Raw genomic sequence first — 21,757 nt, 5'->3', positions numbered from 1 at the left:
TCACAACCTACTCAAGGTGTAACAAAACTTAAGGAGACATGGAACATTTAAGCCTATATATCCAAAAATTATTTGTCAAGCTTTTCTTATGCAGTATTACCAGACAAGTGCATAATTGGAGAAATCATTAATCTAACTGTGTTCACACTTAATCCCCCAGTATAATCCAAAGTCTACATAAAGATTAGCATTAATTCAAGAGAGCTTTAGGCTAGATCAGAGAGACAGTTCAGGACAGCCTACTAAAAATACTGGTATTGCATGAGTTAAACATTTGTGTCTTTCCAGAAGCCTCTTCAAAAATAGGTAACCAGACATACTCATTATTTTAAAACAACAGAACAAAAATACCCCTCACACACTCCATTGCAAATCAAAAGAGATTGCATTTGAAAAAGTGAAGAAAACCTAAGGTTTCAGTTAGTTCAGAGCAAAAATGTACCCACCTTAAACACACACTGCCAAAAGTAGCTGTCTGCTCAGTCTTCTGAGGTAAGATACCATGGTGTATCCTAAACTACTTTTAGTGAAGAAGTTTTTCTTTAATATTAGTCCTCAAAAGGCATGCTATATGCATGTACTTTTCTGTGTAGTCCTTCACAAACATAAATTACATAAAGAATAAAGCAAAATGCTTATAAACCACTGTAGTGCAGAATAGTAAGGGTCTGGAGACAGGGATGGCAGTTCGCGTGCCATCTGAAACTTCATAAGTAAGTTTGTTTCCAGAAACCACAAATATTTAAAAAACAACAACAACAACCTTAGTTTTAGACAAAATCATTTGAAACTGAACAATGATTTAACTGCCACTGAAAATTTAACTGTCAGTCTTAAAGAGGAATAGATTTTTAAGCCTGAAGATAGAATCAATATAATCATCTAGTCTGAGTACTCTCTATGAACAGAATGCCATTGTTTAATTCCTTCAACGAATTCATAAATTTCTGCCTTTACTACAGCTTCATCTTCATAAACAGGTGACACCCTTTTTAAGAAAATCTACTGTGGCTGCAGATAAACTGGTTCAAAAATCAGTTATCCTCATGTAAAACAAAACAAAACAAAACAAAAACCACAAAAGAAAACACCACAAGCCCAAAACTCACACAGTTTGCTTCTAGCCTTAATGTGTGTCAGCCACTGCATATTGCCATATTAGTGACGTACATGCTAGCTGAGAAGGCCTGCTTCTGAGATATCTTGCTCATGTGCGTATTTATAGAAAAGGATGAAGTTCACATTTAACCTTCTCTTGGATAAACTAAAAAGTCTGTCCATCCAGCACATCTTGTTACCAAGACCTGCAGTTATTACAGAAGAATCTGCACCACTTTTTTTCCTAACAGGAGTTTAAGTGTTTATTTTCAGAAGCGAGCCTATCCTAGTAATGATCTCACCAACGTAAACTACTTCTGTACAACATGATCTTCATACTCTTTTTTTCACACTTCTTTCTTTATGCATACAAGAATCAACTCACTAGCCTGTACTTAATGCATTGTGAGCCCACACTACCTAACAGAATACCTAACCCAGGCTAAGTCTAAAACGTAAGAATTCAGCATGTGCTAGAGCAGTTGTGAGATCAGGGACAAAAGCATGAAATAAATCATAAAAGCATACCAATTTAAAGAAGGTTTGCATATAAAAATGGGTACCATTACAAGAGAACTCACTGATACAAGAAATACTGTTGAAGTAATTCACTGTTCTATTTCACAGAAATGCACGTGCTTAATTTCTTTATTTGTACAGTCACAAAAATAAGGATTTTATTGTAACTCACACATGCAAGTTGTCTTGACAAATTACAAAACCCAAAGGAACCACTTCGGAAACCATTAATAGACTGCATGTTTGGATCTCATATAATAATAAAGAAGGAATTTCACAGTATCAAATTATCAGGGCATAAAGTTAGGGGACAAAACAAAAGAAAATAATATCATTTGCAGTATAAACACAAACGAGTAATTATCTTGGGAGATACAGTCTATTAGCAAAACTATCAATTCACTTGCTCTGGATGTTCTTATATCTGCTTGATAAATTCTAGTTAAACCTGACCTATTCTTTTGACACAAGAACTCGCATTTTGTCCCCAGCACTAAACATACAACTTCGTTGCTTTTAATGTCTTTTTTTTTTTTGTGTTATCTTTGTTCCACATCTGGAAGCTTTCTCAAATTTTTATCAATCATACAGATGGTGTAACAGCCAATTTTTAAAACAGAGATGGAAACAACAGAAGAAAATGCAGATGAAATTTTTAATATGCTCTTAAGCACATTCTCACTATAACAACCTTAGTAAATGTTACAAAGAGAAAAAGACTAGACAAACAGGAAGTTCAGTGAAAAGGGTCAGATACCAACAACAAATGCAGCAAGACAGAGAAGGTGGGTTAAAAAGCAGAGAACCAGATGATAGAAAAGCCTGACAAGATGGGAAGGAAGGAGAATTCTCACTTTCAAGGAAGCACAGAACCTTCCTGCCTATGGCACCTATAGAAACTTAAATGTAAATGGGTCTTGAAGTAAGGAGGAAGAAAGAGATTCATTAATGACCTTACAGTAAAGGCAGCTCATCAGTATGTTTTTGCCATGTGGATGATTCCTCATTCTGCACACACGCCAAGTATGCAACATTAGTATCCACAGACAGCACCAAAAGAGCTACTGGATGCTTTGTAACAGCACTTGAAGTTGAACAGGGATGGATGGGATGGGGAGCAGCTCCTTCCTAACCATAGAACCCCACAGGTACATGCTTTGCAGGACTGCCAATGCAAGGCAGAAGTTACGGGAGGATGCAAGACTAAGGCAAGCAAAAATCTGTCTTTTCCAGATTTAATTCACACACCCTGAGGCGTGAAAGTTAGATATTTCCAGACTAATTAGAGGAAGATTCTCTGGCAACAAAAATAACTCACTAAACAAGAAATACAGACTTGCCCTTTCAGGCATGTTGGTTGGACCAGTTAAGTCACAATTCTTGGCAACACAGAGCTTGAACTCCAAGTAGCTTCTCTGCTGATTCTCTCAGGAAAGCTGAAAAGCCTGCTCATATCTAGTGACACTCACTGTTCACTGCATCAAGTGACCCACTTGCATAGTTTGCAGGAAGACACAATCTGAAATCTCAGTCTTGCCCAATGCCACAAACACATGCAGCAGTTTTCCAGACGACTTCTTCCTGTCCATGCAAAGTTGCATAAACACCTTGCACAAAAGACATAAAATCTGAGTGAAATCATATGAGAAATTAAGGAAGGTGATGGAGGGGCTAGATTAAATGACTTAACAAAGCATTTACTATAGAAGGCAGCTTGGAAATGCTGCACAACCACGTATGGTGGGAAAAAACAAAGGAAGTAGATATGTCTGCTGCTACTGTGAGGGCCCCTGCTTATTCTTCTAGAGAAGTCTATTACCACAACAGGCTTTAGCAGACATACTGAAGGATAGCAAGCAGGTAATTGCTACCAAAATAGTAGCACCTAGCAACCCCAGGACACACCTCCTTGCTCTTGAATTGTCACCAACCATTTTCCTTCAATAGCCAACCACAAATGACAGTGAAGAAGTTGATGGTTATTTTGTTTCCACTCCATCTGCCAATCATTAGCAGTCAATCTGGCAACCAAGGTGGTAGATGCCAGAAGTATACCAGATAATTCTGTCTCAACTAATAGGGATGAAAATTGTCACAGAATATCCTTTCTCATCTTCTCAATAGCAATGTCATCAAAGATGAGCAAGAGAACATACAGAATATATCAAGATTAGGATAGCAGCAAACATTCTATGGTAGTGTGGTGCAGTAGAACAGCTGAAAACAAAAATAATCCTGTTCTTTCAGAGACCTATCAGTGTCTTTCAGAGTACCCATCATCTGTGGAAGGTACACTGAAGAACAGGATAGACTTTTAGAAACTATGTGCAATTAGCTCAGCAATGTCTGCTGAACATACGCAGTAACGGTAAACCATAGTTTACTTTTTGTACATGAAGCACTATGGAAGCTATTGAAAGTTGGCTTAGCCACTTGTCCAGCTCCTAGCAGCAGAAAGTGAGTGAGCACCCTTTCTTGTTTACATAAAACAGGAGAGTTGTCCACCAAAGTCTGTTTCTTCTTTCAGTGAAGAAAACAGCAGCAAATAAAGTGCTCTTAGGCCTGGATGTAAACTAAAGTGCTGCAATCCTGTTACAGTAATGGTTGAGAATCACCACAAAGCCAGAAACATAAACATTCATGCATGATGAAAAACATTATTTTACAAGGTTGCAGTTACTAGCTTGGTTTTCAAAAACAGGGTAGCTACATCAGCACCTGAGCTTTTGACAAGCTTCCGGAACCCAAACTGCACAGTGTTGCTGTTCCACCAAACATCAAGGGTGTAATTTTTTTCATTAGTAGTTAGGTCAATGTCAATGGGTTTCAGTTGGGTGATAAATGGTGGTAATGTTTTGATAAGAGACATGCTAGTTCAGACACAGACTAGGTAATAAGTTGGTCTTGCTGGCCTGTCTAAATGAATTAGGCTTCTATAAAGGTTCCTCCAAAGACTTAAAGGCATAAAGCATCACCATAAAATTCAGATATGCTCTTGCTAGATTTTGCCTGAAAACACATAGCTGAAGGAATATCAGATCCCTCATTCATATTCTGGGGTTGACTGTGTATTCACACCCTACTTCCCCTCATTTAGGCTCAAAAGCACATCCTTCAAGATCAGGCATATCTTTCACTATTGCTATTTACACAATAGAGACTATTGCTAGTTACACAAACTATTGATTAAGATATTCCAGTATTCTGCACATGTGCAATATCAGCAAACATAGAAAATTCAAAAGATAATCTTAAGGGCTGTTGAGACTGATGTAGCCAACAACAGAACTCCTGCAAAATAATGATTCATTTAAATTCAACAGGAATGCCTCCCATACCCATTCAATTGTTCCTAAAATAACATCCTACACTGTGCAGTGCACTGAACAGTTGTTTTCTCTACAAAGTTACTTAGTTCAAGTCTTTGAGGAAGAGAGAGTTGTTTATAAAGTCACGCAGTTTATAGCTTATCTGCTCAAGTCAATCCCCTGGACATTAATACAACAAAAACACAATGCAAAGCACTTAAACAGATTACCTAGGCAGCAGCTCTACTAAAATTCCTCTACAAAAGCAGGTACCTTTGGCATATTTGACAGAGTGGAAAGTTTCTCATCTCTTTTGATCTTGATTAAAAAAGTAGCTTTAAATGCTGGTTCGTCAAAGCATGGAAAAGCAGACCTTGCTGCCAGAGGTTCAAACTGAGTTGCTGCAAACCACCTAATGGGAAGAGCAGAGAAGAGCAAATTAAGAACTATGAAAAGGATAAATGTCAGTTCATTTGTGACAGAACAGTCATTTTCCCCCAAACCTTATAACAGCTTATTATGGGAGAAGCTTTCTGAATGGTAGAGGACAAGGTTGGTCCAGTCAGAATAAATGTTTCATTAACAAAGGGTTTTTTTAAAACTCAAAAAATGCATTTATTTGAGGACTAATCTGCTTGGATTTTTTGCTTACTTAACAAAGAAGAATGCACCTGGAATAACACGGTTACAGAACAATCACCAAAATATAACCAGCTGCTTTCCACTAAGAGGGAACAAAAAGAAGACTGAAAAATTAAATTAGTGAGCACACCCACTAAATGAAAGTTTTGAAACCTCAGCAGCAGATGGGACTACAAGGAAGCTTCTTCATCTAATTGTCATGCATTCTCCTGCAGATGCTGCCACAGGTCATATAACTGTATGCCTGCTCCCTTTGCTGGCTAGTAGATGGATTCTGTGTAAATTCATGCACTGTCTTGTCTCTAATCCAACAGCTAGACATATCACAAGAGAACTTCTCAGCAGTCTATGTTTCTTCTCCAGTATTTTGATACTAAGTAGCTGCAGAAATTACAGCTTTTCCTAGAGAGCATCTCTGACTTGTATTCTGCTCCTGCAAGACAACCCTGGGAGCGCAACAAGAAGTTTGCAAATTTAAGTCTTGTATTTACAGGAGCTAAACAGTGGAGAAAACAGTGGTTCACATTGCTTTTTTCTTTTGGTTTCTTCCCCCCCCTCCCCCCCCCCCCCAACTACTGCCAAGCTACCCTCAAATTTTGGGGGTTTTTCTTTTCTTCTGTACAATGACTCCAACATTTTTGGACCTACAACTTTTCTGAGGAGGCACACTGCTGACAATTCATAAGATTAATCTCTATGCCTGCTTTCAACTTCTTACTCTTCTTTTCCCCTTCACTGACAACCTTGATGTTGGTGCAGTTTCTTTATCTTTTTTCCTTCACCCCAAGATTTTACAGAACCATTCTGCATAAAAATACAAATAAGGCCCCACTTTTTTTTTTTTTTTTAAATTTGCATCTGGCAACAGTGAGTTATTTTGCCATCTGATAATTTTAATGTTTTTGTGGCAATACAACAAAATCTTCAAAAGAAAATAAAACTAACCCAGGAGAAAAATAACTTTCTTGCAAAAGCAACTTGATAGCTTGAGTTTTATACAGAAAATGTAATAACAACAGAAGTTGTCAAAGTGGCCTGCATTTGTAAAACCACTGACATTAAGCATACAGAGACAAAGCCCCTGGAAATAGAAGAGGCAGGCAAGGCAATGGAAACGATGATATCAGCAAAGAGTTCTCTCAAAAGGATTTACTGAAAAGCATACAAGTTAAAGCATGGGCTACATCCTGTTCCTGAACACAAGCAGGTACCACTGGACTGAAGGGGGACAAAAACTCAAGAACTGACTGACAGATCATCTTTTTCCTCTGCAAACACTTAAATTTTGTCTTTCTACTACAGTAAATACAAGGAGAAAACAAAGCTTTAGCTACATCAGAATAGGAAAAACATGGAAATTCAAAAAGAGGCTAATCATGCAAGTGGTTTTTGCCTTCTACACTTACTGTATTCTTACTCCCACTTACTTCATGGTAATGCATGTCTTTAACGTTTGTGATAAACTACTTAGCTCTATTTCATTTCATCTTGCGGTTATGTTCTTTTGATGCAATCTACACCCTTTGTGGTTCTTTATTATCAAACACATTCCGCAATGTGAGAGACAACTTGTGGCATTTTTGTTATAATGATGGAATTCTGAAGCCTATCAGCAGTTTCTCAAATGGCAGCAGATTCTTTCTAATGATCATACATACACTATAATGTTTTAGTATATGCTCAGGAATGGTCCTTTCATAAGAGGTTTATCAGCAACATTTTACCTGGGGGATCTGAACAGTCATCTATATTTTTACCTCAGTAAAACACACCCACCTTCATCAGAGATGCAGGCAAACTGAAATAGATCAGCAATCCTTTAACCCAAATGTATTTCTTAAAATTCTTGATCTCTTAAAGAAAGCCCCTGAGACTACTTCATGTGAGGACTAAGAGGAACACATGGGAGTAAAGAGAAGAGAGTTCCTGCCTTATCTCAGTTGCTGACCCGTTTGAGAACCCACTTAATACTCCACAGTTTATCTGAATGCACCAGGTTTTGCATGTATTTGAAACCAACTGTTGCAGCTGACTTATTTTCTTGTACAATTCAGCACTGTCATAGACACACTAGGATCTAAAGGGAGCTTTAAAGACAAAATGTGAGTAAATTTTAGAAAAATAAATTAGTTTTTGTTTAAGTGTCTGTTGCTAATTCTTAGAGAGGCCTGCTGAATCTGAAGCAAAATAGCCTGGGTTTTTTGTTTAGAGAATAGAATAGAAATACATTTTTCTTATGTTATGCAGCTTCCTAACAGTCTGAAATCATCTTTATACTGAGTATCTTGTTTTGTTTATTTTTTTAAAGATGAGCTATCATTGAGGGACTTAAATAATTCAAAAATTAGCAGTGTATAGTTATCATATCTTCCTGGAGAGAGAAAAATTATGACCAAGTTTGCCCCATGTCTGTTTTATTCTTCAAGGAGTCTCACTGAAAAAGTTTGCAACAGCTCAATGAAGGGTCTTGTTTTAAGTAATTGAAAACAAATACAATCTCAGCATGATCCTCTTCCCAGAGAATAACTTCAGGTCTATATTGTCAGTTTGTAAAAGGTTGGGTTGGTGGCACTAATTGTGAGTTCTGTCTTCCTCTTTCAGGAAGCAAAAATCTACTTATTAATATTGTGGAATTTCCATACAAACTCTCTGTTGTTGCAAAGATTTGTAATACTGATAACATTGTTTTTTTCTTGCTTTTTCCTTTACATTCCATTTAACCTTTTTTTTTTTTTTTAAGCTTTAGATCTTAGCATTTCTTAGCACAAGCTGGTAAGTGTTTTATGTCTTTATTTAGCAGTTGTTTTGTGGGCCCCTCAAAATTACTTTCCAGTCAGCTGGTCCTGGACTGACCCATACTGCTCTTTCCATCTTTCTTTTATTGCACCACTCTGTTTCTAGAAAACCTGCATGGACAATTACATGCCAACAAAGGTATGAACACTCTTAAGTACATGACCAATGTAATGCCCATTTGAAGTGGGTGGTAGTGGGTGGTGATTTCATTAATCTTGGTAAAAAGCACCGATTTACCCTTTTTAAAAATGACTGTGATATTTCCCTTTCCTCCAGTCACTGGCCTGACTGTCATGACTTTTCAAATATGATTGAGACTGGCTTGACAACTGCATCTGCCAGTTCCCTTAGGACTGTGGGATGCATCTCATTGGGTCCCATGGGCTTGTGTATGTTCATGTTCCTCAGATGGTTTTGAACCTGATGTTCTCCTGTGATGATGGGGCTTTGTTCCCCCAGCCCCTGCCTTGAGACTCAGGGACTCGAGAGACGTGGGAAGAATTTCCAAAGAGAGAAACTAAAAATTAAACAAACAAAAAGCCACACTATAGTTATCTACAACCACTATACTGCATTACAGTTAACAGATGGAGAGATGGCCCTGATTTAATGAACTCATCCATGAAAGACATTTTTCAGGTACATTAATCAGGTGATTAAAGATCAATTTTGATCAGTTACAATCAGTTATATGAAAAATCCAATAGAAAAAAAAACCAACCCTTGTTATTTCTATTATCAAAGGACAATCTAGAAGTGACAGAAGAGAGAAGCTGCATTTGTGGGCATACCTTTGCTTAGAATTCTCATCCTTGTAAGAAATTTTGTAAAAGCCATAATAGGTATCTGATAAATTAGATGAATATTCTATGTTGACAGTATAATTCTGTCCTACAAGGAGAGCCTCAGGAGCCATAACTGCAATCTGGTCATGCAATGGATATTCCAGGAATTCAACTGGTTTTGCTTGATGCCCTCCTGCCGAAGTAATTGTTGCCTTGGTGATATTAAGTCCTGAGCTGTGAAGTATGATCTTCCTAGTTACCTGGATGATGTTAACCACTATCTTTACAGAGCCTGCAAATTTCAGAGTAGTTAGGTTTGGCTGCAAGACAAGATCATAATGCAGTGGTACAACATCAGGAGGAAGTCTAATTTTTGCCCATGGAAATATTTTTCCATTGGTTGCCAAAGGGTATATTAGTTCCATTGTATGATTTTTTTTATGGCAGCCTTCTTTGGTAAAGGTACATTTGGGAAGAAGGTAAATCACCGTTATTAATGAAACTGCAATCACAAGAACAACTGTGCAAACCACCATGGTCCTCGTAGAGGGAACTGAACATGATCCATTTGGATTTTGTCTATAGATAGACATGTTATTCCGGAGACCCGAACTTCTGTTCATGAAGGACATCCCCAGCAATTTTGCTGATGACTCATAATCCTCTTCATCATCATCCATTTCATGCTCTCCAAGGCCACGCACCAAGAGCCGGGAGCTCCTTGGTTCGTATTCCACTTCATCAGGCTCCAGGGGATGTAAACAAGGCTCTTTTGCCAAGTCAACCACATCGGGCTCTTCTTCAAACATACTGTTTTCGATCATATTCCTGGGTAACTGAATTCGATCTGAAAATGAAAAGACCATATGTTACACGATAAACGAAAGGCATGATTATAATACCTCAAAGATAGTTTACTGAATTACAGAATAGGAAACACTTTTACAGCACATATAATCAAGAGCTCTTCAATTTTCTCTCTCAGGTTTGTTTCCAGAAAACATTTCTGTGTTTTTCTGCCTACTATAATTTTTCATTCTGTATCTTCAAAAGGATGCTTCCGTTGCGCATACTCAATCACATGTCTTGCACCATAACTGGGGACCAGATATATCACTGCATAGCGCTTCCAGTTCATTCATGTCAGTACCTTGGCTACATTTCCTCTACCCCAGTAAACAATATTTGTATTCAACAAAATTAGTTAAGATGGAATATTCTTTACATTGCAGGGTAAAGTACAGGCAGCCAATACAGTTTTAGAGGTGTTTCTGAATATGCTAGTTACTGAGTTCTTTAATAAGGGAGAAAATCTGCCAAGGTGCTTGCAGCTACACAAATAAAATATCCATTTGACATTTTTAAACCTCATTTTTCACACACACCCTGAAAAAGATAAAAAATATTTCTCACATAAAATGGCAGTACAAAAATTACAGTTCCAATTGACATCTTCATTTAAGATCTAGATCAGACAACCCTTGAAACAATCCATACAGGTAAGAAGTTAAATCAGTGCCAGTCAGATTCTTTGTCTCCATAAAATTTGTCCTTTACAGATAATAGATCACCAAACATAAAAGAAGAATTGAAATTAATATCAAGTTTTAGAAGCATATTTTAATCAAACCTCTGGTCATGTCTATGACTATTTATGTAAAAGGTTATCTTTCAGCTAACCTGCTCAGTGGAAAGCGGAAAAAATTAAAAATACTGTTGGAAAAAATATATACAGGGAATGGGACATGGACACCCAAAAGTAGCTAACTTAGGAGCAAGGAACTTTTTTTCATACTGTATTTAATCCAAAGCACTATAAACAACACAGAAAGGATATTGATTGGCTTTTGTTAAGGCACCACAGAGTTGCCTAGAAAGCAAAACAACTCAAATGGAAAAGCCATCTGTATGGAGATTTCTCTCCCCAAATGCCCAAGAAATCCCATTACCAACTTTTTAGGGCCTTGAAATTAAAGTTAATTTGTCACAGCTTCTGTCTAAGGGACTAGACAAAACTTTTGTCCAACTGCAAGGCTTCAGCAATGAAACTAATCTTTTTCAGGCATGAAGGTCTACTGCTAACTGAACAACAATCACATCATGCCTCTATCCTCCACATTCTGTGTTTTCAGAATGAGAAAGAGAAATTTTTCTTTGGATCTAAGCATACTGAAAAGTAGGGTGACTTTTATTAATTTCTGCCAAGAATGTACATTTTGCCAATCTATATACTGCCTAGAATATCAGTGTTCCTATAATATATTACTGATTTTATCTATATTGCTAAGGTCCCATTCAATAATTGAGGATAATATTATACAGAAATAAATTACATTAATAATTTCAGGAATATAACTATATATAGCTAGCTGCTTGAGAGGACTTAAAATGTTGAAACAGACTGATGGAAGATATTGGGAGGGTGAAGATTTATAGTTTGGTAGTAGCCTTTCCCCCCCGCCCGCCTCCCCCCCCCCCCTTTTTTTTTTAAAGTCAGGTTTCCATATGGCTGAAATTCTCAAAGATGAACATTAAACATCTTAAAGAAAACATGGCAAGAATCTTTTCAAACTGGATATATCAAACTCCTCAACATTTACTCTAAAATGTATTAAGACTTCCTGTTTCAAGGCCACAGACTTAGAAAACTATCGTGTCAGTAGCTGTAACACTGAAAAGGATGGAGCAAGAATTCTTATTGTAGCCCACATTCTACCATGCCTTTCTCTTTGTGTGATATCTGTGTATCAAACCTCTAATGATACTTGCCTGCCACTTATTTCAGTTAGACTGACAGACTATTCAGATACCTTCAAAACAAATAATAGCTTCATGAATCAGCACCTTGCACCTCAAACAAAAAACCTACTGCATTACTTTAAAAAACATCAACCTTGAACATTTCTCTGCAAAGGCCTTAAAATAAGAAAAAAGAAAATAAAAAAATCATACCCCACAAAAGTCAGCAAGAGGAAGGTGCGCTGTTCAATCTGAACAAGCAATATAGAGATGGACGAAAGCACGGAGTTTGCTGGAATTTGGATCTACCTGCTCATCCTTTGTCCCATTGTAAACATGCTGCTCTGACTAGGAATAGGATCATAGGGTCACAGGACACCAGAGGTTGGAAATGACTTCAGGAGGTCATCTACACCAACCTCCAGGCAAAAGCAGCTTCTACAAGTTTCTATCCTTATAACATTTCCCAGCACAGTGCTCATTTTCCAGCCTTCAGGCTGTGGTTGCGGTTCACTGGTTCAGCACTATGGTCTCTACATTGGAGCATGAGCACTCATATATCAGATTGGCATCCTCACAGAGTACAGAAAGAGGACAGAAAGCTAAGTTCCAAGTGAAAACACATGGAAAAACCAGTGGAGACAAAAAAATGTGGAAAGACAAAGTATTGTGCAACGGAAGCTCTTTTACAATTCCTCTACTCAAGATTATTTTATCAAGAATCCACTAAACTACTTCTAGCAGAGATTCTTGTTGATTACTCCCGCAGCTGGCTGCTTTTCAAATCTGCTGGCTAGCTTCAATCAAATTTGAAAACAGAGTCAAGGCCAAGTTTCTTCAAGTCCCAACACAATCCCACCCCAAAACAACCAGCTGCTGGTGGAAGACACCCAAATCAATATCTGCTACGTAGAAAAGGCAGGTATTAAGACTCACATCTTAACCACTCCAAAAGGTAGCAGCCAATCAGTACACAGCTCCAACCCCAGCCATGGCATGTGCTGCTGCATGGCCAGCAAAAGAGGTAGAAGACAAGGGAGGCACTGCAGAGGGAAGGAGGAGAAAGATAAAGAGCATAAATCTGGCAGAAAGTAAGCTTCATCAGCTCTGCTGCTCATAGAACAGTCTGTGTTTTGAAGAGCTTGTTCTCCAGCAAGTTTCTTCTAAAGCCAACTACCTTAATATTTTTAAAGTTGCATGCAGAGAGTGATAACTCTTTTAGTCAAAAAGAATTATACAAAAAATCTCAAACTGAAACCAAGATAGAAAAGCTAAAACAAAAGTTAGTTTCCAAGCAATTCATAGTTTTAATACCTAAGAGACATTAATTTCTAGGAAAACAACAGTTAAAACCAATTTCTACGGAAGTATTTGCAAAATTGGAAGCAATCAAAGTCTTTGTTGTTCTGTAGTGCTGAAAAACTGTACAATCAGAACTTTACTGAAGACCAAAGGCATCACCAGGCTACTATTCTCCACTGGAAAGCACATAGACAAAGCATCAAAAGGTTACTGGAGTTATTCAAGCTGACATATGCATTCACAGAAGCATAGAAATCAGGCTACTTTTTGGAGAGAAACCATGGTAAACATGTTTAAAGCTTTTACGCTCAGATAAACTCTGGACTGTTTGCTTCCTAATGGTTCACTAGAATTTATAACATGACAATGTGAGTCATCAATCATGTGAATCGAACTCTTATGACCTTTCAGTTTTAATGCATGAGCTGCTACAATATGAGCTAAAAAGCCCATAGGAAGGACAAAAAAAAGTATTCTTAAACTGAAACAAGCCATAAGGAATAAGCAGCAGCCTGAGGAACGTGACTGCAACCATCATATTTCACTGTCATCTTTCACACCAAGTATGGCCAAGAGCTAAACATTCGCACTGTAAAACATACTAAAAGTACATTAATTCAGATATTCAAGCAGATTAATTCAGATTCCAAATATGATGCAGGAAAAATTAGTATAACTGCAAGACTAGGAAACTTTAACCTGTAAAGAAGCTACATGGTTCCAGTGAACTACCACTGCCATGCCAGAGATTGCAGGTACACTAGAGGCATTTGTGGTCACGCTAGTCCACAATTAAGGAAGTACTGATCTGAGATGCTAAAATCAACTACAAAAATTAACTGTCATCAGGCATGGCAATTTTAATCTAAATCTTTACTAAACATAAGCTTAGAGTGAGAGTGAACAAGAAGGTAAAAAAAGCCATGGGGCTGAGTCTTGTTCCTCCCTAATTAGCACTAATGAATTAGTAGGTAAAAGCTTATACACACCCAAGTAAAAACGATTTTACACAATTCTTCCAAAAATTTGTAATCTGAAAATTAGAGATTTTCAATATCTTCCTCAATACGTGACCTATTATCACATCTAGCAGAGAACAATGTGAATACTCACAGTTTAGAAACAATCCTGAGAAGAGATGAGAAGTTAAAAACTAAACGTGATAAGACTAATCCAGAAAGCTAATCCTCCTAATACTGCAAAGCTGAAGGAAGGCAGACGTTTTTCTCAAAATCGATGGTTTTGAAAAAGTTTCTTTAGAGCTGCCTCCTGCAACACAGATGCCCAAAAACCTATTGCAACATATCTCCTCATTACAATATTCAGGGGACCATAGCAAGTCCAGTCTGTTGTTTTCTGAAAAGAGGACAGAATGCTGAGACATGAAATTTAAATGCAGTTTACAACAGGACAAGCCAACAGTACAATAAACTTGCTATATGTACTGCATCCTTTGCTAATGTGAACAGCACAGTCTTATCTAGGTGGTAAAAAGTGGCATGACTTAAGGACACAACGGCGAGTAATTAATCAGACCAAGCTAAACAGAAGGAGGTCCTTTATCCTGTTCCTACAAGACATACTTCTTTCACTCCCATACCCTTTCCTAAATTAGTCTTTTAACTTACAAAGCAGCTTCACTACAATACTCAAGTTCTGTATAAAACATGATCATGCAGGGTCAATCTGTGGCTGCAGTAAAACTGTCTAGCATTTGCTCCAAGTAGTTATTTTGTTTGAAGAGCTCCATTCCCATTAACGAGGAGAATGTAAGCTTTCCCTGAAGTGTAAAAACCTCAAGCAACACCATGTAATGAATCTCAGTATGTGCAACAATGAAGTATCTCACGATGTTTTGGCTTTTGAAATCCATTATAAATATTCTGTAGAATACAAAGAGTCATTATTCCTTTATTTTTCAGAGCCAGTATCTTCCTATAATGCTATTGATATCTCTTTATAATGCTAGAATTATGTAATTATGTATTTATAATGCTAGAATTATGTAATTATGTATATCCCTTACAAAACAAAACAAAATCAGTAATCTATTAGCTATCAGGATTCATGTCAGGGTATTCTACCTCAGAACTGAAATCTCAACATTCAAAATTCTTACATGAATCTAAGCGTCCCATTCCTCAAGTTCATTCCTTTTTAAAATATATGCAGAAAACGCTCGAAGGCAATTGTTCTTTTTTCAACTTTCCATATTCTAATTAAGAGGTTAAAATTAAAAAGCTGCACAATTTAAACCAAACAAATCCCATCGGTAAAGTCAGACAGACTGTCGCCACTTTCTGAGACTGAACTTCAGGACGTTATCATCTTTAAACAATGAGCAGGTATCACACAGTATTTTTACTGAAAGAAATGTTAGAAGAATTACAGTAACACCTAGCATTTTGTAGCAACCAAACCCCTACTGCAGAGATAAACAGAAGAATCTTTCTGTTAGCCTGGAATAACGTAGCAGCCAAACAACTATTGGGCAGCATGTTGTCACAGACCAGTGTATGTAGCAAAACCTAAGGCCAGACCAAATGGCCATGTATAAAGTGGAATAAAAACTGATTCCCACAGAATGAAAACTACTTCAGATGCATTTAAGTAATGGGAAAGAGGGTGTGGAGTTACTGCTGCCCAAAAATAGACATCTACTAATGTGTTGATGTGTTCTGTGCCAGGTCTATCAGGTAAGAACACAGGAAAACTATTAACAAAGTAGTTGTTTTGCTACTTGACTTGCTACCAAGCAACTTACTGATATTATGTCAAAGAAGAATTCTGTCCAATGATTTCAGGAGTAGCTACAGGTGTTTAACAATGGGGTTAATTATTCAGGGCCATAATACTGTTTTACATACCTAACTTTTACGTCCAACTTTGAAACCATTGGCCTTTTCTTAGCAGAAGCTCAAACAGCAAATTCCATAGATAAACCACATGGATTTTGTTCCTATTAAAGACTGGTTGCATTTGCCAAGACCATCTAATGGGGCAAAAGGCAACTTCGAGCTGTTTTTTTCCTTCCAAATATTTATTTTATGTTCATGCACCTGTCTAAACGCCACCTTTTCTAGAAGCAGTGGTGAAACACTTGCAAGATTTTGGCAGAGGTAGTAAGCTCCGAAGATGTTGTTCCTAATACATGAATGAACCTGCTACCGCAATGGTAAAGTGAGTTTGAGAAAAAGATACCAGCAGGAACAAATTCTGTGCCACACAGTCTAACGTCAAAAGAACAAAGACTCCACTGTTCCTTAAGCATTGTAAAATTAGTTCTACGCTCTTAAGTTTTAGCAAACAGCATAAAGCTATTTGTTTACAGGACTCCAAGAAAAGATCTGAAGCACTTAAAAGCACTTGCAAATACACTGTGTATGGCAGGTAAGCATACTTCAAGCGGACAGATGTATTGTCATAAAAATAGTAAGACTGGTTATAGCACAGGGAACCTGATCTTCTCTCCTTTATTTGGACTTTGGAACTAGTAACAAAGGAAAGGAATGCGATAGTGAAGGCTAAAGCAGGTCACTGATACATAGCCACGGATACAAAGACTGTAAAAATGCTACTTGTCTTTAAGTCATTTAATCCTTCTCAGTAACTAACCTTATGTAACATGGAAGAGCCAATGAAGAGCCCTTGCAGAAATAACGGCACGTGAAGTCACTGCACTGTCTTATATCAAAAGCAGTATACTCAGTACAACCATGTTCCCAGCAAAAGAAAAGTAAAAATGGTTGAAAATCAGGTATCAGAAGAATGTTTGCATTAAAGCTTAAAATTCGTATTTTGCTCAGTGAAATAAGTTTCTCATCATATCCGAAAAAATTAATTGGAAGCACTCCACAATTTAAAAAGAACCTTTAAAAAGCCAAGACAAATGTATAAAATTTTTCTTCTACACTTGCAGTGTCTTTAAGAAGTAATATGATCTGTGCAGTTGCCTATGCAGACATGACACTAGAAATTTTGTAATACGTGTACTTTCTATAGAATCTGTTATTTTAAGAAAAAGATGAACATGTTACTCACAGTACAGTATTCATCTGTATTTATGAGAGAGGAAAACAAAAATATACCTACTTCAGACTTACATAGTGAAATTTCTCACACATATCTCATATCATCAGTCCTTCCAAGCTAGAGACAAGAACAACATGAAATGTGAGAGCCAATAAAAACCAGAGGAACTTGTGTTGTATAGTTTGAATGCAAGAAGAAGGAAAACGATCTACAGGAAAACAGCACAAGTAATATTCAGCAAGCTTCAGAAATGTTATGGGTTTGTTAAGATTAAACCAACATATTAAAAAAAATTAGTTTTTATTTTAAATTTAAAATAAGTCTACATTTTAAATGTACAAACCACTAAGCCTGTCATTAGAAAAAATTATTCTTACTGCATGGCAGGAGAGAAAGGCTAGACTTGACTGTAGAAAGAAAAATGTAGTTTTTCACATTAAATAGTTATCTAAAACATGTATGAGGAGATTTGAGACACTGAGGATTTGGAAAGACTGCTAAAGGTTTACACTTTTTCTCCTGAACTGTCTGTCCCTAAATCTGCATCTTCAGCCTCAAATAAAAGGAGGCTAGGGAGAGAGAAATGTTCTCTTAATGCTCCAGATCTCTCTGAATTGTCCTGACTCAAATTTCAGAAGTGTTCCTATGAAAAAGCAACATCGTATATGGTTTTCAACCACCCTTTTCTAAGTTTTTTTGTTAATTCAATTTGGCATAGACCCATCTTCCACATTTACCTAATCAAAGCCATAAATCTCTTAGTTTATCATGAGTTACTTCGTAAAAACATAATTTTAACAGAATTGTAAAAATTAAAACTATATACCCAGACTCTGCTCCTACTAATGTTAGTTTACCAATTCTGCTTAGCAGGGAATGAATCGGTCTCCACAATTCCAAACTGCAAAACATTAAAGTTTTCATAGAAGAAAGGGGGGAACATTCACTCATATTTGTGGACCCCATGTTGGACTCATTGATTGAGTCTTGCTCCAGATCTTGATCTTATTCTCAGCCAAAACTGTCATTGTGGTTATTGTTTCTGCCTTGGCTGAGGGTAAAGAAGGGACACCTGCAGCCCAAAGATGAGTTCCAAAACACAGATTCATTTTCACACGTGCTGAAACTGGCACAGGGGCACTTTGAAGAAAACTGAGATTCTAAATACTGCATTGGAAATCCAAAAGGTAAGTATTTCAGGAAGTACAATCACTTCCTTGGTGGAGACTGCCAATTAAAAATCACTAATTCCAAACACCACTAGTTAGAATTTTTATCATGGCAAATAAGCATTAGAGTTTAAGTCAACAGAAATAAGAATACCCAGTATAGATAAGTACAACTTGTTATCCAATTTTTTTTTTTCAACAGGTGAGGAATAAAACGGCCTTGACTTGCAAAGAATTTAAGGTTTAGCTGACAACTAAACATCTGAATTGGTAGCCTTTGAAAATGCACACTTAAAACTCTCGTTGTTAACATTTGCTTAGAAAGAAACTTGAAATTTTTCTAAATTTAAAGATAAAATAAGGCTAGAAACCTTAGTTAATGTTATTTATGAACTGCATAATCTAATAAGTCAGAAAGGAGTTTCAAAAATCCAGCAGAGAAGTGACTCAAATGCTGTTACACGCCACCCCACTTAACCACTTCAGCAAATGAAATAAGACAAAAAAGAACAAGAAACAGAAGTGACAACTTAGAAAAATCTACAATATTTTATAACAATAGTTTAATCAAAGATAAGTAAATAAAGATTTTAAGAATCCTTGAACGAGATGGATACTGAGGCAATGATTGGGTTTTTTTTTTCCATATCCCCCCTTCCCTTTTTATTTAGGCATCATTCAAATCCATATCTATCTATTATGTCCTATTTATATGCTGTATCTTAAGCTCTTTGACACAGGATTTGAACACACAGATGACATTATCTCACCACTAGGTGACATCCAATTTTTTCCCCACAAAATTATCAAAGAATACAAATAATTACCATTGATTAATTCCTGGCTGCATGTGCAAGTAACTGCTCAGTCTACAAGAGCTTATGAGCAACAAAGCTCCTCCTGTCTAAAGCCTTCTTTAGAATGTTTGGATGCAGCTTCAGAGTTGCCTTCTGTGTTACTGCAATTTCAAAACCTGCTGGTCAAATCAGAAATAACCTCACTTCTCTAAGAAACTCAGAACATGATCCCTTAGATAAAAGTATTGATGTCAGCAAACATGTACATGAAAAGTGCCCTCAAATGCTCAGCTGTGTACTAGCCTGTAGCAAAAAATGCACTAGATAATAGAACTACTGCTGGTTTATCTAAGTTTCCACACATCTCCAGCCTTATGACTGGTTGCTTGCTTAAGCAAATCATTTTTGCTTCCTGATCTGAACAAAGGATTATACAAGAGACACTTAAATCAACTGGCTAAAAGCAATTGTACTGGTGGTTAACCTTTACTTTGATTTAAACTGTAATTCCCTGTTGATGCAGCATCAGCAGCTATGAAAGGAAAGCCATGCTTTCTGAGCATGGAGCACACATATGAAGTAGAATCTAGCTTTTAAACAGTTAGCTAGAGCAAAGAGATAAATGGACCCACTCATCTGCAGAAATGCTTGTCATCCTAATGTTTACAGCCAGTCCAGAGAATGGGACGGAGCCTCTCAATCTACCTGAACATTTTGACTAGTAGATAGTAGCTTCATCACCTTGTGACATGCTCAAAAGGAGACTGCCTCTAAAGTTACTTGTGAAGCAGAATTCCCTTCCATCTCTGCTGAATCAGAGAACTAAACAGTAGGAACACAGAACTGACTGGAGCCAACAGAGCTATGCAGTCCAGTTCTTGCTGTCACAGGCAACAAAACAACTGATGGTCAATCCAGACAGACTTTACATGCAATTCTATTCCCCCCAAAAATCTGCAGAAATATGAGCCTGAAGTCCTACACCTCCTTTATCTTACCATAGTGCTACCTTCTCTCTATTTCACTGATTACTCACTACCTTAAGGAAAAAGTCCTCATCATAAAAAAAAAAAAAAAAAAAAAAAAAAAAAAAAAATCCATGCTATGGAAATTAAATACTCAGTAACGCAAAACACACTCTTGGAAAGTTTCTCTAGTTGATTTGCTAGCAATATTCCGTGCTTGGCATGGAATTATTCCCAGCACTGCAGGTTTCCTGCTACTACCTAGTAACCATCCTTCAAGGATTAGGTTTGCCGTTTGTATCAAACTGTTGATTGTTGTGATCTACAGCCATATCTTTTCTTGATGAATTGTATACATTAGGATAGTCAAAATCCATACACAGTGGGTTTTGCAGATTGCTTTAAAAATTACTAAAAAAAAAAAGTAGAAATTGGGCAAAAAAAACCCCAGCAATTTTATACATTTAGCAGAAAATTATAATAAGAGCAGTTGATCAGACCTGTGTTTATAAACAGTTAAAAGAAGTGTTATATGATTCCCTCTGAGAGGTATTTATACGTGAAAGAACATTATTTTAAATTCTTCATTCAATGTTTTCATTGGGGCCAGTTCTGTTTAATGCCTTTATCAATGATCTAGACCAGGGGATCAAGTGCACCCTCGGTAAGTTTGCAGATGACACCAAGCTCGGCAGAAGCGTTGATCGGCTGGAGGGTAGGAAGGCACTACGGAGGGATCTGGACAGGCTGGACCATTGGGCCAAGGCCAACTGTATGAGATTCAACAAAGCTAAGTGCTGGTTCTTGCACTTGGGTCACAACAGCCCCATGCAATGCTCTAGGCCTGGGAAGGAGTGACTGGAAAGCTGCCTGGCAGAAAAGGACCTGGGGGTGTTGGTCAACAGCTACCTGAATATGAGCCAGCAGCGTGCCCAGGTGGGCAAGAAGGCCAATAGCATCCTGGCTTGTATAGTGTGGCCAGCAGGACTAGGGAAGTGATCGTCCCCCTGTACTCGGCACTGGTGACTCTGCACCTTGAATACTACATTCCATTTTGGGTCCCTCACTACAAGAAAGATATTGAGGTGCTGGAGTGCATCCAAAGAACTACTACAAAGCACTATCCAAATGAAGCTACTGAAGGGTCTAGAAAACAGGTCATATGATGAGTGGCTGAGGGAACCGGGGTTGTTTAGCCTGGAGAAAAGGAGGCTCAGGGGAGACCTTATCGTTCTGTACAACTACCTGAAAGGAAACTGGAGTGAGGTGGATGTCAGTCTCTTTTCTCAAGTAACAAGTGGGAGGATTGAGATGAAACAGCCTCAAGTTGTGCCAGGAGAGGTTTAGATTGGATATTAGGAAAAATTTATTCACCAAAAGGGTTGTCAAGCATTGCAACAAGCTGCCCAGGGAAGTGGTTGAGTCACTATTCCTAGAGGTATTTAAAAGACATGTAGATGTGGCACTTAGGGACATGGTTTAGTGGTGGACTTGGTAGCGTTAGGTTAATGGTTGGGCTCGATGATCTTAAAGGTCTTTTCCAAACTAAATGATTCTATGATTCTATAAATGAATTGCTTACCATGTGGATTTTTAACATTAGGT

At 37.5% G+C, this 21,757-nt stretch overlaps 1 protein-coding gene across 6 annotated transcripts in view; it reads right to left on the bottom strand.

The window, feature by feature from the left end:
- Positions 1-21,757, bottom strand: part of LNPEP (leucyl and cystinyl aminopeptidase) — a 69,288-nt gene that overhangs the window by 32,780 nt on the left and 14,751 nt on the right. For 5 of the 6 annotated variants that reach the window (XR_014230732.1, XM_082336919.1, XM_082336918.1 and 2 more), the window contains 2 exons: positions 9,155-9,995; positions 5,199-5,337 (listed from right to left, as the gene is read on the bottom strand). Coding sequence is in view for 5 of the 6 variants with exons in the window: in XM_082336918.1 (XP_082193044.1) it covers positions 5,199-5,337; positions 9,155-9,995 (980 nt within the window). In the remaining variant the exon portion in view is untranslated. Of the gene's footprint in view, positions 1-5,198; positions 5,338-9,154; positions 9,996-12,823; positions 12,890-21,757 lie in introns of those variants that run through there. The other variant, XM_082336921.1, reaches the window with a different exon arrangement.

This window comes from Platalea leucorodia (assembly GCF_965183815.1).
Source record: "Platalea leucorodia genome assembly, chromosome: Z".
Taxonomy (NCBI): Eukaryota; Metazoa; Chordata; class Aves; order Pelecaniformes; family Threskiornithidae; genus Platalea; species Platalea leucorodia.
The sequence above is the reverse complement of the archived record's forward strand: the minus strand, read 5'-3'. Positions and strand labels throughout refer to the sequence as shown.